This window comes from Aquila chrysaetos, chromosome 24, assembly GCF_900496995.4.
Source record: "Aquila chrysaetos chrysaetos chromosome 24, bAquChr1.4, whole genome shotgun sequence".
In the NCBI taxonomy this organism is placed as follows: Eukaryota; Metazoa; Chordata; class Aves; order Accipitriformes; family Accipitridae; genus Aquila; species Aquila chrysaetos.
The window spans coordinates 8163545-8181109 of record NC_044027.1 but is presented as its reverse complement, the minus strand read 5'-3'; the positions used below and the strand labels follow the sequence as shown (position 1 = coordinate 8181109).

Here is a 17565-nt window from a genome sequence, read left to right as displayed (position 1 = left end):
TGGGCAAGCTGAGACCTGCCCCCTCCCTGCCATCTGCATGTCCCTGGGGACTGCCCTGGTGGGTTGCTGGGGCTGGGGTGCACTGGAGCCCCAGCTTTTGGCAAGGACAGCTCAGCTGAGTGCTGGGACAGGCTGTTCCTCCTGCCTGTCTCTGCCTCCTCTCCCAGCCTGTCCCAAGTCTCCAGAGCACCAGTTTTGTTCTGAATTCAAAGCCCCAAAGTTTTTATGGCTAAACCCCCCAAGTCCTAAGGATCCCTGCCTGCTGCAACTCACCATTGCCTGGGTGCATCGTGACCGATTTATACCTTTCCTGCCTTGGGGTCACTCCTTGCATTCCATTCCCACTGCCCCCCCCAGCACAGCTGCCCTCCCTGGCCAGGGTGCACCCCACTGCCAGCCTGTGCCTTGCACCCAAAGACTGTGCCCTGCAGCCAGAGCCTCTCCCACTGCTCTTTATTCTCAGGGGTGCCAGCTTCTCTCCCGGGGCTGGCAGCATCGCCAGCTCGTCAGGAAGAAGTGGCCTTTTCCCTCCGAGCTGCTGTGTGCCACTGGGCTGTGCTAGCTGGTCCCATCCCAGTCAGAGCAGCATCCAGCATCTTGTCCTGGTTGGAAAAGGGGGGCTGAAGAAGGGGGGTTTGGTGGGGAAGAGCAGCCGAAGGTCTCCTGGGGATGCACAGCTGCCAGCTCACCACCTGTGATGCTGGCAGTGGTGCCAGGCAGCAGGACCATGGGTGACCTGTCCCAGCCTGGTGAACCGCCTCACCATAAACCCTGCTGCTGGGGCTGGGAGACAGATAACGGCGGGGCTGAAGTCCAACGGGGCAGGTCCCCGGGAGCAGATTCCAGCCCTGGGCTCACGGCGTGGCGTCCCTTGACGGCCCCGTGCCTCTCCCGGCTCCATTTTACTGTTGCTGCAGCCCGGAGGCTGAGATGGCTGGGCCGGTGGTGCTCACCCTCCTGCTGCTGCTGGGTGAGCTCTCTGCCGATACGGGGGTCACACTGCGGGGAGGGAAGGGGCTCCATCCCTCCCCAGTGGGGGCTGCCATGGGGATCGCTGCTTCCCCAGCTCGGGGGGGGGGGGGCTGTTCTGGGGGGGGGGCTGGGGCAGGTACAGCCCAGCAAAATGCTCTTTGGGCTCCGCTAGCAAAGATCAGCCCCGGATTCCCCAGGGCAAGCTAGTGCCAGAGCCACCATCGCCAATGGCTTTGCTCAGCATGGGAAGGAAAATGCCCAAACTTTCCTGTTTTCCCCCAAAACAAAGGCTGAGACTCGGAGCAGGAGTGGGATATACCAGGCTGGAGGGTCAGTGCCCCAGCCCTGGCAGGCTCTGGCACCCCAAGGGTGCGCGGGAGCCGGGCTGGCAGGGGGAGAAGGCAAAGCAGGAGATGTGGGAGTTGTGGGGTGTCAGGGCAGTGGTGGGAGGGTCCCATCCAAGGGGCAATGCCAAAGGATGATGCCACTGAGAGCTCAGCGCTTCCCCCAGCAGGGTCCCGAACCAGGGAGCCCAGAGGAATGTCACCTGCAGGACACGTGTGCCCTCTGTCACCTGCCACGGGCACCGTGCCCAGATCCTCGTGGTCTTTTCAGCCCCATTGTCTCTCCCATAGCTGGGACCATCCTCCCCGGTGGGTCCATGGTTGTCAACAGCTGCAGGAGTGCCGCCGAGCAGCTCTGTAACTTCATCTGTGACTGCAGCAACTGCTCTGATGAGAATCAGTGTGGTGGGTACCTGGCCCCCGCAGCCCCACTCCCAGGCCCTGCCCCTGGGGTGAGAGCAGGTGATGGAGCTGGGGGCCTTGTGGGTGCAGGTCCCCAGGGTGGGTGCAGGTCCCCAGGGTGGGCCTAGGCCCCTTGGGGTGGGTGCAGGTGCCCAGGCTGGATGCAGGTCCTCTAGGTGGGTGCAAGACCCCGGGATGGCTACAGGACCCCAGGGTATGGGTGCAGGTCCCCCAGGGTGGGTGTGGGACCCCAGGGTGGGTGCAGGTCCCCAGGGTGGAGCCAGCCTGCCCTGACACCCCGTCCACCCACCCTCAGGGTACCTGCGGGGCTCGGCGGTGCTGGGCACCCCCTTCACCTGTGATTTTGAGGAAGGCGACTGTGGCTGGCAGGACGTGAGCACCTCGGCTTACAGATGGGTGCGGGGCCGGGCCAGCCTGGCCACATGGGGCACGGGGCCCCACTCAGACCACACTGTGGGCACCGACTTGGGTAAGCGGGGGCTGCTCGGCTGGTGAGTGGGGTCCAGGCACCCACAGCACCGCACCTCTGCGTCATGGGGACCCTGAAGCCAGGGTGCCAGGACACCCATCCTTGTAGGGTGCAGGGGATGGAGCAGACCCATGGTGGGGCAGGAGCGGTGCTGGCCACAGCTCTGGTGCCATCCCATGGGGCTGCAGCCCCTGCTCTGCTCTCTGCCCTCCCCAGGGTGGTTCATGGTGACCGTGTCCCCCCCGGCAAAGACCATGGCCACAGCCTGGCTCAGGTCACCAGTGATGCGGGAAGCAGCTGCCACGTGTGAGATCAGGGCCTGGTACCACCTCTCAGGAAGCGGTGAGGGTGCCCATGGCGGGCACGGACGGGCCTCGGGGTACCAGGCACAGGGAAGTGATGATGGGGGGCAGTGGGGAGGGATGGGGCCATCTGCCCCCATGGCAGGGACAGAGCCACCGGCACCTCGACATGGGTCCTTGCCATCCTGCTTGCCTCTTCCATGCTCCGCAAGCAGAGCTGGTGGGACCCAGGGGTCCCGGCTCTGGTCCTCAGAGCTGGTGGGGCGCAGTTCGTACCCGTGCCCAGTGCCAAGGGCCATGTTTTGGGGCTCCCCGCAGGGCTCAACCAGACGGAGTGGCCACTGCTGCGCTTGGCCATGGCATATAGGGACGAGGTGGTGGGGCTGTGGCAGAGCCCCGAGCGTGGAGGCGAGGGCTGGCACCAGCTGGTCGCCTACCCAGGCCGGATCGCAGAGCGGTTCCAGGTGAGACAGGGCAGTGTCGGTACCTGGGCATTGTCCTCGCAAGTTGGGGCCAGAGGAGCCAGGTGATGCACCGGGAGCCAAGGATGCCCTGGCAACTCAGGCAGATGCTCAAGCTCATGCCATCCTCGTCCTCTCATCGGCAGCTCATCTTCTCCCTGACACAACCGCCTACGTGCACGGCAGAGCTGGTGCTCGATGACATCATCTTCAGGAACTGCGGCTTGCAGGGTGAGTCCCACATCCGCTGGGATGAGACGTGAGCAGGGATCCCTGGGGGAATTGGTTTGGGCTTTGCACCCCGGGGGGAGCTCTCCTGCTGCCTGCTGTTTCTTGCCCTGGCCAGAGCGTGGGGCAGGCAGTGAAAGCCTGTCCCTCAAGCAACACCAGGGAAGGGTGTGAGGGGAGCCCAGCATGTGCTGGCATCCCTGTGGGGCCAGCCATTTGCTGACAGCATGTCACACCACCCCAGAGCCCGGGCAGCAGGTCTGTGGGGCAGAGGAGAGCCGCTGCAGCCGGGGCTTCTGCCTGGCACAACACCGCTTTTGTGATGGCACCGATGACTGTGGAGACGGATCGGACGAGGATGCAACGTGGTGCAGTGAGCATCCCTGGCCCTGGGGAGGGGGTCCTGCCCACCAGTCCGCTGACCACACGGACGGGCTAAGGGTCTGCGCCGGTGGGGGAAAGCCGGGCCATGGGGCTGGCAGGGGTCACCTTAGCTCTGCCGCATGGCTGTGCAATTGGAGGGGCAAAATCACCCCAAGGGTTTTGCGGAGGAGTGGCATCAGCCCAGCCCATTGCAGGGACCTCCCTGTTGGGGGGAGGGCTGGGACCCCCCAGTCCCTGGGTCAATCTGCTCTGCCTCCCTCCCTGCAGAGTCCTTCACCCTCTGCTCCTTTGAGCAAAATCTCTGCAGCTGGGAGGTGGAGGTTGGGCAGCCGGCGTGGGAGAGAAACACGAGCCTGAACCTCGGGACCGCATATGGTATCCCCACCCGGGACCACAGCAATAACAGCAGGGCAGGTACATGGCTGGGCACTGGCACCCCAGAGGAGTCCCACAGCAGATCCCTGGGGCATCACTGGCCCTGGGAAAGACGTGCCATCCGGCCCCTGGGGCAACACGCACCTGGGCTTGGTTTAAGGCTGTGCTGGGAAAACAGTGTCTTGCACCTGCACGCCCGACCTGGCACCACTCAGCCCCTTCCTGACATCTCCTGCAGGTTTTTTCCTCCATGTGGGCAACACCTCAGCCACAGGGGCCAGCAGCCCGGCCCGGCTCAGCAGTCCCACTTTCCAGGCCACCAACTCCTGCTCCGTGAGTCACAGCCAGGACCCCGCGTCACAGCCTGTGTGGGCATGGTGGTGGTGGGGCACGGGGTCCCCAGCTGTGGGGACACCCGCATGGGGCTGGGGCTGCAGTTGGCCCTTTGCTGGGGATAAGCAGTGGGTTTTTGAGGGTGGTTTGCTTGCAACTGTGGTGCCTGTTGGAAGGTCTGAGCTCCTCCAGCCCCACCTTTGTGAGCATCCCGTGAGGCAGCAGCCATGCCATGGGGTGCAGGGGGGCTGCATGCCCCTGCCCTGGGGCTTCAGGGCTCGCTCCCCCCCCCCCCCCATCCCCAGCTCGTGCTGTACTGCCACCTCCACGGCTCGGCCACCAGCAGCCTCAGCATCTCCTACGTGACCAACTCCACCAAGCACCTGGTGAGGGAGAGGACAGGGGACCTGGGCAGCTGCTGGGTGCGGGAGAGAGTGGACTTCAACACAACAGAGAGCTTCAAGGTAGGCTGGTGCCATGCTGGGGCAAGCTGGCCTGCCTGCGGGGCGAGGGGCACAGGGGACCCCCAGTATGCACCCATGGGATCAGGGTTGAACTTGGAACTGGACACCAGAGCTGAACCTCTGGTGCTGGCATGTGCCACCCTTGTGTCCCTATGCCCATACCTCCAAATCCCCCTACCAGCCCAGGGACTACACCACTGGAAAGCATGGGGGTGGGGTGTCTTCAGCCATCCCATGTCACGCCATGCCTTCCCACTGTCCTGTCCCCCATGGCCACCCACACAACCCAACCCCCTGCCAGCTGGCCCTGGAGGGCACCCCAACAGCCCCCCTGGGCAGCCACAGGCCATGGCTGTGTGCAGGGGCAACACCATCACCCCAAGCCTGCTGTGGCCCTGCCAGCCCACTCCGTGCACCCCTTCCAGCTGCAGCATCGCCCCTGCTCCCACCGAGCCCCTTCCTGGGGGAAGCGCATGTCAACCGATCACAGGAGCTGGGTTCCCCCCGTCCTGCAGCTCCCCAGTGTCCCCCCTGCCCAGCACCATTGCCCGGCCCCTCCATATCGTGCAAGACCCCATGTTGATGTTGCCGGCATGGTGCTTCCCTGCAGGTGCTGATCGAGGGGGTGACCGGCAGCATGGGGACTGTGGCCATCGATGACCTGATCCTGTCTCCGGGCTGTGTGCAGGAGCAGGGTGAGCCGGAGGGCAGCCATCCCCCACCCCTGGTCCAGTGTGGGCAGTGGTCCCCAGGTGTCTGTGCCCATGGCACCATCCCTAAAGGACCCAACGCAGGGTCTGCCCATCCCTCTGCTCATCCTGGGTGCAGAACGGCAAGCACTTGCCCTGGGGCCCACAGCCTGGGTTGCCTGGGGTCCTTGTCCTGCAGCTGTGACACTCCATTTTCTGCACCAAAACCTCCTGCCCGAGCCAAGTCACACAGGCAGTTCTCACCAACCCCCTTGGTCCCCTTTGTCTGGTGGCAGGAGGCAGAGCAGGGATGGGCTGGGGGAAATGGAGAGCCAGGGAGATGCTCAGGGACAGGGGACTGTGGCCTGAAGGGATGATGCTGATGATGCTGCCTGGCCCTCTCACCGCCGCTCTCCATCCCGGGGTGTTTCATCATCAGAGAAGCCTTTGACCACACTGCTGAACCAGGCGGGTGCCGGACCCTGCGCGGCTGAGGAGGTGGCCTGCGACAGCGGGGGCTGCATCGCCACAGAGCTGGCCTGCGACTTCGCCGAGACGTGTGCCGATGGCTCCGACGAGAAGCACTGCGGTGAGAGCCACAGGCGGGCACCGGGCACCCCGGTAGCCAGGAGGTGGAGGGGACACAGGCATGCCTTGGCTGGCACGGCCAGGGGACACGGGTGCCCGCACAGCCCCCGGGAAGCACGGTGGCCCGGCAGGGCTGAGCCTGAGCTTTTGCAGGAGCAACCACCTTCGAGGCGGGGGCTGGGGGCTGGCACGATGTCAGTGTGGGGCAGCTGCGCTGGGGTCTGCAGAGGGCCACTGAGCCTGCCGACACCATCCTCATAGGTGAGGCTGTTCCCACCACCGAGACAATGGTCTGTGGTCCCCAGCGCTGCGGGAGCTCCCAGGGTGCAGGGACCCCTGCTCCCGCCCGGCTGGGGTGGATGGGTGCCACTGCAACATGGGTGGCAGTGATGCCCAGGCAGGGTGCTAGGCTAGGGGTGCTGCCAGGGATGTGGGGCCCCTGCCCCAACCTCTCAGGGTATTTCCATGCCCAGGGGCTTTCCTGGCCCTCCAGGCAGGAGAAGGACAAATGGTGGCTGCTGCGAGGGCACGCACACCGCTGCTGGGCCCCTCCGGCCCTGCCTGTGCCATGGAGATGAGCTACTGCATCCACAGCAGTCCCCAAGGTAACCCCCCTGTCCAGCCCCGGGGTGCCCTGCCTGCTCCCTGCCCTCCCCCCACCCCGGTCATCCCTGGGGTGCCCTGCCCGCTCTCTGACCCACCCTGGCACAGGGCAGAGCCCCCCATGCCTGCCTGCCTTTGCTGCCTCTCCCAGCCCCACTCTGCCCCGTTACACTGTCCTGGAGCCAGAGTGTCCCTGTCCCCACCTCTGTCCCCTGTGACTGTGGGCTGCGTGGGTGCAGGGGCCACGGGGGGGCTCCAGCAGGCGGCCAGGGGCTGCCAGTGTCTGCAGACCCTGCACCGCTTCTTGTGCCAGGCTTCCTCACCATCAGCATAGTGGATCACACCACTGGCACCACCCACCTGGCCTGGCACATGCAGGGGCACGGCAGCAGAGCAGGGGGACGTGTCCATGTCCCACTGGGAGAAAGGACCCGACCCTTCCAGGTGCACGCGGGGGCACAGGGACCAGCCTGGTTGGCTGCCAGCAGGGCAGTACCAGTGCTGCCAGGCACCCTGGGCTCACTGCCACTGCCACGCTGCCCCCAGGTTGAGCTGCTGGGGCTGGTGGATCTGCAAGACTCGGCGAGCGCCGCGATTGATAACGTGACATTTGTGCAGTGCCACATTGACATGGTGCCACCAGGGGCCACGGGTATGGCCAGCGGCGCGTGGGCAGGGAGGACGGCCATGGGCAGGAGGGGACCCTGGCCCCCCTGCCCACAGAGACGGATAATGCTCCCATGGGGGCTGCCTGGTGACTGTCACCTTGTCCCCAGCTCAGGGACAGGACCATGGTGCAGAAGCCCTAGGGCCAGGGCTGAGCACGCATCCAGTCCCAGGACACCTGCATGGGGTGAACCTGGGGAGTGGGGCAGGGGAGCAGAGGAAAAGGGACATTTGGGGGACCCATTTGCTTTTGGGGTGCCTTATCCCCACTGCCTCACCACTATCACCTCTCTCCGGCCAGCGCTGTCCTGCAACTTTGAGAGGGGCATGTGCGGCTGGTACCAGGATCAGTCCAGTGACTTCAAATGGGTCCGCGGCACAGGGCAGGGGCAGGGCTCCGACCACACTACCGGCTCGGGTAAGGGGCTGGCTCCTCTCCTGGGGACCCTGGGCAGCCCAGGGCACCCCGCAGCCTCTTGTCCCAAGGGCTGAGATGTGCCCTGCACTCCAAGCAGCTCCATGCCCGCAGGGCGAGCTCGGCCGGGGCAGCCCGGGGACACCCGGATCCAGGACCGGGGTGCGGGTGATACGGGCACAGCTCGGAGCACCTGTTCATGTCCATGTCCCCTCCACCCTGGCTGTCCCCGACACTCAGGCTACTTCATGGCCGCGGACCCCACTGCGCCGTGGAGCCGTGGGCAGAGGGCACAGCTTGTCACCTACCGCCAGGAGCCCATTGCCACCCCGCACTGCCTCTCCTTCTGGTACCGCCTGGCCGGCCCACAGATTGGTATGCAGCCCCATGGTATCCTCCTGGGGATGCCCCAGCTGGACTGTGCTCCCCTGGGGACAGCGGGGTCCCCACAGGGTGCAGGATGGCTGCCTGAGGCTACCCTCTGCCCAGGCACCCTAAACCTCAAGCTGCAGCTGGAGGGAGCGGAGGAGACGGTGCTATGGACCCGACGGGGGACCCAGGGCAGTGTTTGGCACCGGGGATGGGCAACGCTGCCTGCCACAGGCCGGCGGCAGTACCGGGTGAGGACCGGGTCCCCACTGTGCCACCAGGTGCCAGCAGGGTGCAGGGCTGTCTGACACCGCTCTCTTGGTGGCAGGTGGCCTTTGAGGCTCTGCGGGATGGGTTCCTGGGGGACATGGCACTGGACGACCTGGCACTGACAGCGGGGCCCTGCGGGGCTGAGCTCTCCTGCTCCTTCGAGGCGGATGCCTGCGGGCTGGCAGCCAGTGGGCAGCGCACCTGGCTGCGGCAGAGCAATGGCACTGGCACCACTGCCGGCCCCCCCGCTGACCACACCACCGGCACTGCCACAGGTACCAGGGCCATGGCTTCCTGGGGCTCTGGGGGAGCCCTGCTGCCTGCCCTGAGTGTGCTGCCTGCCCTGAGTGCCATTCCTGTCCTCCATGCCAGCCCTGCCTACCTGCCCTGTATCCTGCCTGCCCTATATCCTGCTTGCCTTACCTGCCCTGCCCATCTGCCTCAAGTCCTGCCTGCCCTGCCCACCCTCCCTGCCTGCCCTGCCCAGGATGTGCAGAGGGCACTACTGTACATGGCTCCCCAACCCTGGGGCTTCCCCAAACCCAGAGTTTCCAAGCCCCAGGACCCCCCAACCTGGGGGGGATCCCCAGCCCCAGTGGTCCCCTGGTGCTCCCCCCAGCAGGGCTGGGCAGGGGTCATGGTGCAGGGGCTTCTCTCCCCCAGGCCATTATATGGTGGTGAGCACGGGCAGGGACTCCTTGTCTGCAGGGCACGCAGCTGCCCTCACCTCCCAGCCCTACCAGCCCTCTGCGCCTGCCCAGTGCCTGGCCTTCTGGTACCAGCTGAGTGCCAGGACCCCAGGTGAGCACGGCGACCCTCCCTGACGCCCCTGGCGGCACCTCCGGATGGGGGGGGGGTGTCCCGCATGGCACGGCCCTGGACCCCTGCTCCATGGTGGGTGCCCTGGGCAGGCTTCCTCGGGGTCTTTGTGGAGCAGAGCGGGGTGCGGAGGAAGGTGATGGGCATAAGCACCATGGAGGGGGACGCCTGGCACCGCGGCCACGTCACCGTCTGGCCGGATGGGGACTGGCAGGTGAGACGGAGCCGGGTGCCGGGGACCTCTCGGCCAGGAAGGGGACAGGCTGCGGGTGATGAGGGGTGCATGGCAGCTGCCAACCTCAGTGTGCCACCCTGCCCACCTCCGGCAGGCAATATTCGAGGCAGTGGGAGCTGGGGGCAACCATGGGTACATCGCGCTGGATGACCTGCACGTGTCGGACGGAGCCTGCCCCGAGCCAGGTGAGAGCCTGTGCCATGGGGGCACTGTGGACCGGGTGGAGGGGGACAGGGCACCCCATGGTCTGTCCCATCCATCATGGCTCTGCCGTGGCCACTGGGCACCCTGCTCCTGCCCTGAGCTTGGCCTGGCCCAAAGCTGGAGGTGGTGGGGAGGGGATTGGGGGCTTTCCCCCCACCCCAGATGCCCCATCTCCCACCAGGCTGCGCAGGGCAGTGGGTGCCTGCAGTACTGGGTGCGTCACAGCCCCCCCCCCCCACCTTTCCTCCCAGTGTCCTGTGACTTCGAGCGGGACATGTGCGGCTGGAGCAGCCCCTCAGACCCCCGCCTGCACAGCTTCGCCTGGGGCTGGAAGAGCGGGGTCCCCCTTGCCAAGTACCCCAGCCCTGAGCAGGATCACACCCTGGGCACAAGGAATGGTAGGAAACACCCTTTGTTCCCAGGGCATCCTGGCATGGCCAGAGTGAGGAAGAGGAGCTGGGGATGGGTGGGGGGACATTCATGGGTGACATCCCAGGGGGGGCCTGGCTCCACAGCATCCCTGTCCCCTCCTCACCTGAGAGGGACCACTCAGTCCCAAAAGCAGTGAGGAGTGAGGCTGGGGGGGGGGGCCGCAATCCTCCAGGCACTGCTCTGGGCATTTTGTCGGGGGGAGCAGGATGCACAGGGTGGGCTGCACAACTGGGGACACCCTGCACTCTGTCCCTGCCCATCCAGGTCACTACGTGCACTTTGACACCAGTGTGCTGGGCCCAGGGGGCACCACTGCCCAGCTGGAGAGCCAGCATCTGCCTGCTGCTGCTGACTCCTGCCTGCAGTTCTGGTACCACATGGACATCCCGGAGCACCTCTGTAAGCGCTGCAGGGGCAGGGAGGAGGTGCTGTCCCTGGGGAGGTGTCATGAGCCCATGATAGGAGCAGGGGGCTCAGTCAGGGGCTGAAAACCCCCTCCCCACCCGTGGGACCATGGACACTCTGGTTCAGCTCTGGCCAGGCAATGGGGATGGCCCATTCCTGCTGGGTGCTGCCATCCCAGCAGAGGATGGCACATCTGGGAGGGCTTGGAGGTTCTTGGGGGGCCTCCAGACAGCCGTTGATGTTGGGGTGCCTGTTCCCCACCATGTTGCAGCCTGTGGGGAGCTGCGGGTGATGCTGCACAGCGTGGCGGGGCAACGCACAGTGTGGACCGTGGTGGGGCACCAGAGCCAGGGCTGGCGGGGCGGTGTGGTGCCTGTGCAGAGCCCCAGTGAGTTCCAGGTGAGCGAGGCCACCCTGGGGTGCAGGGTACCCTCCGGGGGTGCAGGGTGCCCTCCCCATGCGTCATCCCCTGAGATCCCATCTTCCCCTGCAGATCATCTTTGAGGTCACCACACGGAGGTGGCCGATGGAGGGGACAGTGGCGCTGGATGACATCGTGTACAGTGCCGGGAGGGGCTGCCATTCCAGCCAGGAGGTGCCAGTGGAAGGTGCGGGGCAGGTTCTGGCTGTCAAAAGTTGACCCAGTGCCAGTCGGGATGCTGGCGCTGAGGCTGGGGCTGAAGCCAGCTCTCCTGGGCAGGGGGTTGAGCCTAGCAGCGTCTCCTCTCCCTGCAGAAAAATCCTCTGGCAGCTTTGTGGCAGAGGTGGTGCTCGGTCTTCTGGCTGTCATCACCCTGGTGCTGGTGGGTGCCGGAGGCTGGTACTGGCTGAAGCGGCGAGGGCTGGTGAGCAGGACGCCAGCGGAGAGCAACACTCCGCAGGGCTTCGACAACATCACTTTTCGAGATGTAAGGACAGGGGTGAAGGGCTTTCCTGCTTGCCCCCAACCGTGCCAAAACAGCATTTTCCTGAAGGTTCAGCAAATCCCGGTGGGCTCCCCCTGAGCCCGCACTCTGCCAACACATCAGGGAGGTGCAAAGGTCTTTGCCTCTTATCTGGTTGCTGGCAAATGAGCGACCCTGGGCTGTAGGACTGACCTAGAAATGCTGCTGCTGCTGTCAGGCAGTCGCTCCAGAAAAAGCTGAGGCTGCGATCCTCCTCCACAGAGCCCTGCAGGGAGCAGGTTGTGCAAACATTGCTCATCCTCTTCAAGCCAGCAACTCAAAACCATGAGAGGCAGCTTAACCTACAGTTTCCTTTGATGGGTTTGGTGCCACATAGTCCCCAGCAGAACCACTGGCCCCAGGACTGACCCCAAAAGAGGATGTGGGGCCCCCTGGGTGGGCTGAGGGGTTTGGTTCTTCTGCTGGGGTCACGGTCGGCCGACACGCACATTCTCCCCTCTGCAGCCTGGAAGAAGTCCTTGTATTTCAACTTAGACACAGCCTACGCTTATTGTAACCGACTCCTGTTCACCTTTCTTTACAGGACAAGGTCATTATATCTCCAGTGCCAAAAGAAGGGGATGAGAATTGAAATAATAAGCCAACAGCAGTAATTGCCTCCTCACGCCTGCAAGGCATATGCAGGGCAGAGCATCCCTCCAGCAAGACCTCACACTCCAGCAGCCGCCTCCGGCCCTCAGCATATGACATCAGGGAGCTGCCACAGGCGCTCACCCCGGGGCACCGGCCCCACACAGGGACGTGCTGCTGCCTCCACTACCTCCAAGCACTCGGGAAAAGCAATTTTGTCTTTTGTAACATGAACTTTCTGCACCAAGATGTAGTGACATGCCCGTGCTTTGACAGGTGCTGTCAGCAGGAGTTTCTTGCAGCAGCCATCCTCATCTGAACAGGGTCCTGAACGTGGAAGGGGGCAAAGCATGCAGTCCTGGCCCCGCCCAGGCTGGGCAGATCCGTGGGTGCTGCATGGGGCACGAGCCCCTTCCCACATCCAGGATTAAGCACAAGAGCTCCCAGGACACAGAGCCACCACGGGGATGAAGCCCAGTGCTTCTGGCTGGTTTTGGAAGGGGGGTGGGGGTTGGGAGGGTAGAGAGGTGGCCCGGAGGGCAGGGAGCAGTGTGGGGGGCACCATGCAGCACAGCTGAGGGCAGAGAGCAGCTCTGACCCCCCTGTAGCCCACCTACTGCAGGACTGCCCATGCACCTTTCAAGGGCTCTTGATAATTTGCATTTAAATGTCATTGGGAAAAAGAAAAATGTTCCTGCGGTGCGGGCTGGGCTCAGGGCCCAGGTGCCCACACCTGCACCCAGGACCCCTCTCTTCCCCCCCCAGCTTTCAAAACTTAATTTAATACTGTGCAACTCCTAAGCAGCCCATGGCCAAACCTGCCACCCAAGTACCACAGCCAACAGACCCATTCAGCCTCTGCACGGGCGAGCAGGCCATCAGGGATCCTGCTCTCCTCAACCCCCCACACTGGTCCAGAGGGGATCGGGGCATCCTGCTTTCCCAGTTTGTGACCAAAGCCCGTTTTTCCTCTCGCCCTGCTGCAGACAGCTCTCCCTTCAGCTCTGTCCCACTTAGGTTATGCCACAGTCACACTGAGTGCCATCCCTACAGCTCCACCACAGCACTGTCCTGGCAGCACCCTGCAGGAACAAGCCCCCCAGCAAAGCTGTGCTAGTGGGAGCTGGATAAGGGTGGAGGAGAGACGTAAGGAGGGCTCAGGCTTCATACAAATGCCCGACTGAGTGTCTCCACATCCACCTTGCTCTGTAGAACTCCACAGAGACTCCACTCACCTCCGCACAAGATAAAACCACAGCACTGATTTCATCTCTGGGCTGCAAGCCAAAGCTGCAGTCCTCACTGACAGGGAAGGGAGCAGAGCAGCCAGGAAGGCTGTGACAGCCCCGGCCATTACCCCCGACACTCCAGGTAGTCCCACTAATTATGCTTCCAGAAGGAAGAGGGTGCTGCAGCTCCAGTCACACCCAACCACAACATTTACTACCAGCTGGTAAACACACAGCAACTACCCTGTGCAACTGAAGGGTATCAAACTTTATTATAGATCTCTTTAAAACAGGCTGGAAGGAACAAACAAAAATGTCACTGTGATGCAGTGACTGAGTCATCATTTCAAATGCAGACACTGATCAAGCCCCAACTCTCCCAAATTATTTATATATAATATATCCCACCCATCCCCCAAATTGTTCCAATTAAATGATGACATTTCAGACCACCCCTGTCTTAACATTAGCTGCTTCTAAACACCAAGACGCACATGTTTTCTGGCAAATCAATGCGGTATTTTTTTGGGTTTAGTTCCTCAATCTGTGGAAAGGAGGAAGGAAAAACAAAATCAGGAAAATCGCTTCTTTAAGGTTGCCTTTTTACAGCAGGTACAGATTCAGCAGATTTCCCCCCCAAAGCAAGTCTGAAACCCTCTTGTTCAGCTTGGCAATACAAAGATTCTGGTGGTTAAGGAGAACCAGCCAGATGAGATCAGTCTGAACAAACTGATTTCGAGGCTTTGTTGTCATTTCCCTTTGGGGCCGGTTTCCAGAGGTTTTCCAATATCCTTCCCACGCAGTTTAAGGCCTGGAATAAGACAATGGAGACGACCACCATCAGCTGCCATCAACACTCGATCATTCACCCGATAACTATTTCCTCAAATTTTTGCTAAGGAAGAGAACATCCAAAAGAGGGCAGGGGAACCAGAGTTAGGGAGAATCCTACTTCAATTTCTAGGAGCACCAGACCAGTTTCAGCCAAAGCTCCAATTCTTGCTGGCACTCTAACTATCTTCCTAGAAAACAGTATCTGAACCAGCCTAGGAGAGTAACATCAACACTAGTGGCTGCAAGATAACTTTCCCAAGTATAATCACGCCTTCATGCGTCTCACTGATTTTGAGGGAGACAGCATACAGGCGTGGTCCCCAGGGCATGGTCCCATGCATGAAGATGAAGAACAAAGGAGAACAAGAGCTCTGAGTTCTGGTTTCAGTCAGCAGATCCGAGTTTTATCAGAACACAGCTTAATGACACCACACCCACAATAACCTACAGCCAGCAACTGTTCCTGACATGGAAAATGTAAATGTCTTAAACCAAATCATCCCTCCTAGGCACTGAAAACATTGTCATTACTTTTGAAGTCTCCTTTCTTAACTTACCAATGGCTCTTTCAATCTTGCCCATAACCTGGTTATTGGGGATTGCTCTTCCTGATTCATAGTCAGCAATAACTTGTGGTTTTTCATTGATTTTCTAAAAAGAGAGGATGCGTCTCAAACACTTGCTCCATACAGAGCAAACACTCAGCACCAACCCGCCCCGTACTCACACAGATAACAGCCTCTAATTATGCCAGGACTGGAAGACAATGTGCTATTTCCAGGCTTACTCCACCATGACTATAACCTCCCTCCACTATTTGAGTGTCACAACGATGGTGACACCTATCCTGGACAGACTTCTGCTTCCCTCAGCCTCCCAGGAGGAGCAGTAACACCATGTATTGCTGTTCCTTAAGACAGCAGTGAGCTTCTGAACACTGCGTCAGGCCCAGATGGTACAAAAAAACCTCACATCAGTGCTGAGTTGATGGGAGGAGAGAGGAAAAAAGCAGCCTACCAGCTTACCAGCTGCAGCAATGCTCCATCTCCAAGCAGGTCTTCAAGGGCTGCACAGATAAACCCTTAAAACATTTCCTAGATAACTAATGTTGCCTGGAGATCAGACATCAGAGACGTTGCGTTCACCAAACTTCCTGCTCATGATACCATCCCACTGCAGCTGCCCATGAGGGGACAGGAAAAGTGTCCACCTTCGCCTTGAGGTGCCTAGACCTGCCTCAGGAGAGCGCGAGCAGAGGCCAGTGGGCCCTGGCCATACTCACTGTGGCCAAGTCCTTCTGTGTCATGCCCTTGCTCTGTCGGCCCTGCTGGATCACTTTGCCCACCTCCAGGGGAACTCTGTCATGGTGCAGCTCTTCTGTTTCTCGGTCGAGCTTGGCTGTGTTCTTTGTAATAAAGTGTTGTTTGTTTTGGCCTGCTGCCCCTATCATTCAAAGCAAGAACAAAAAAAAAAACCAAAAAAACCAGCAAGGACAAACAACAAAACAAGGTTCAGAGCTGTACCAAAAAGTATCAAAGTGCTTTTTCTAAGTACTCAGCTGCCCAGGGTCCCAGGGAGCTTTCAAGATTTCAACATGCCAACATCAGCACTGATCGCAACCGGATCCTGCCCGTCAGAGCCCATGTTATCTTAATCCTGTTAATGCTGATGTCTAAACACAGCCATGCAGAGCCCTCCCCTTTCTCTACTTCACATCTGAACTTCACTCCAGATAGGCAAGATCTTGCTGTTGCTTGGGGATTTAACATTCAAACTTCACTCCAGACATGCATGTTTCTGCTACAGTGTGGGAGGGGTTCATATTTGAACTTGAACCATGTTTGCTCAGGTATGAGGCAGCATCAATAAGTGGCTTTTAATCAATTCTCTGATGCCTTTTATAAGTAAGCTCTAACTGTACTTAGCTTTGCTGAAAGCCCAAGGTTCAAAAACATGCTATTTATTTTGTCTCATTTCAGTTACAGTATTCAAGTCATAGTTTGAATCCTTTCTCTCACATTAGTCTCTGACACTCAGTCTCTTGATAAAGCTGACTAAACCTTGTCCAAGCATCATTTATTTATTTATTTCCAACCATCATAATCTCATCCCTACGGTGAGAAAACCTGAGAATTTACATTGGACAGGAAACAGGGAATTTGTAAAGAGCAACACCCCAGGAAGATAAGCAGTCACTGAAATCCTTACGCATATGTTGTCAACAAGAGAAATAAGTTTCAAAATTAAGTTTTGTGATCGCGAAAGCGCTCCGGAGCGCTCTTCAGACACCACCCAGAGCTCACCTCTGGGCAACCAGAAACTCGGAGCCAGCTACAGGAGAGCACTCCCCACTTCCCCGGGGTGCTGCCCACCCCCCTCCCCCCCCCGCCGAGTGCCTGGCCGTTCTCAAGTCTATGCGGCCCCAGTTAGGACGACCTTTGCCTTAGCTGGGGGGTGCTGCCTTCTGTCCCCATACCCCACACCCCCGCCCTTCCAGGTGACCGCCTTCAAGAGCGACTCGGTGGGGCGGGCCAGGGGGGCAGGCAGGCCTCGCATGGGCTGGGAGGGCGGGCCTCGCACCGCACCGCTGCCAAGGAACCGGCGCCCGCCGGGCCGGGCACCCCGGGCCTCCCCCCCGCCGCCGCCGCCAGCGGCTGTCTGAGGAGCCAGGCCGCGGGATACCCACACTTCTTGGAGGTCTCCACGTCCTCTCCGCGCCGCTGTGCCGCCAGGATCGCCTGGGGAGAGTAAAGGTGCCGAGGTGAGCGCTCCGCTACCTAGAGTCGCCCCCTCAGCATCAGCCGGGCCCTGCCGCAGGCTCGCCCGGGCCTCGGCCGCGCCAGGCCCAGGCCTAGGCCCAGGCCCAGGCCCATACCCAAGCCCAGACCCAAGCCCAGGCCGCTCCGCTGCTCCCCGTCACAAGCCACCCGCTGACCTGCTTGGACTTGGCCTGGGCCGCGCTAGGGCCCTTCTTGCGCAGCACCGTGACCGTGTCCCAGTCGCTCTCCGCCATGGCACCAGTACCGACCCCGCCCGCCGCCGCGCGCCTCCGCCCGGGGCCGCGCCCGCCGCTCAGGGGGCACAGCCCAACGGCCGCCCCTCCAGAGGCGGGGCCGGCCGCCGTGCCCGCCGATAGGGCGGCGCGCACGCCCTTCAGGAAAGGTGGCCTCTCATTAGCGGGGAGAGGCGCGATTGCAGCGGGCGGGGCCTCGGGCTCCCCAGTGGACTTCGGCATAATAGCGATCCAGGGGTGACGCAGTTGCTCACAATAGGCACAGAAACCTAGCAATCAGCCTCCTCGCTATCCGATTGGCTAGTCTACGCCAGAGTGGAGGCGGGCGGTCACGTGCCTGTGCACTCTGACAGGCTGCTGTCACTGTCAATAACCCGGTGCCCAGAAGGGGACTGGCTTAGTCCTCGGTGCTGTCAGAATGGCTGACCAATAGCCGCGCCCGGCTGGGCAGAGCTGGGCATGCTCCGTGGCGGCGGCGGTGGTTCGCGGCGGGTCGCAGTGGCT

The 17565-nt window shown here is 61.5% G+C and overlaps 2 protein-coding genes across 3 annotated transcripts; one reads left to right on the top strand and one right to left on the bottom strand.

Moving 5' to 3' along the window:
• Positions 1 to 817: 817 nt before the first annotated feature.
• MAMDC4 (MAM domain containing 4) lies at positions 818 to 12340 on the top strand. Of its 2 annotated transcripts, XM_041119972.1 has the most exons (28): positions 818 to 970; positions 1608 to 1721; positions 2035 to 2208; positions 2425 to 2550; positions 2829 to 2974; positions 3118 to 3202; positions 3444 to 3572; positions 3851 to 3997; positions 4197 to 4291; positions 4597 to 4755; positions 5366 to 5450; positions 5884 to 6033; positions 6186 to 6293; positions 6506 to 6637; positions 6949 to 7079; positions 7182 to 7719; positions 7957 to 8091; positions 8206 to 8336; positions 8414 to 8630; positions 9019 to 9156; positions 9267 to 9388; positions 9504 to 9594; positions 9865 to 10011; positions 10310 to 10444; positions 10722 to 10849; positions 10944 to 11058; positions 11186 to 11358; positions 11939 to 12340. In XM_041119972.1, exons 1-28 carry the CDS (start codon positions 931 to 933, stop codon positions 11984 to 11986), a joined length of 3939 nt encoding a protein of 1312 aa, XP_040975906.1. In that variant the 5' UTR covers positions 818 to 930; the 3' UTR covers positions 11987 to 12340. The 2 variants fall into 2 exon arrangements, with proteins under 2 accessions (XP_040975906.1, XP_040975905.1); XM_041119971.1 differs by lacking the exon at positions 818 to 970 and having other exon boundaries at positions 1298 to 1721.
• A 1121-nt stretch (positions 12341 to 13461) lies between these two features.
• On the bottom strand, positions 13462 to 17135 carry EDF1 (endothelial differentiation related factor 1). The gene is made up of 5 exons (XM_030000919.2): positions 16984 to 17135; positions 16735 to 16786; positions 15331 to 15491; positions 14606 to 14699; positions 13462 to 14025 (listed from the first exon to the last, which is right to left on the bottom strand). Exons 1-5 carry the CDS (start codon positions 17059 to 17061, stop codon positions 13964 to 13966), a joined length of 447 nt encoding a protein of 148 aa, XP_029856779.1. The 5' UTR covers positions 17062 to 17135; the 3' UTR covers positions 13462 to 13963.
• Positions 17136 to 17565: the final 430 nt, after the last annotated feature.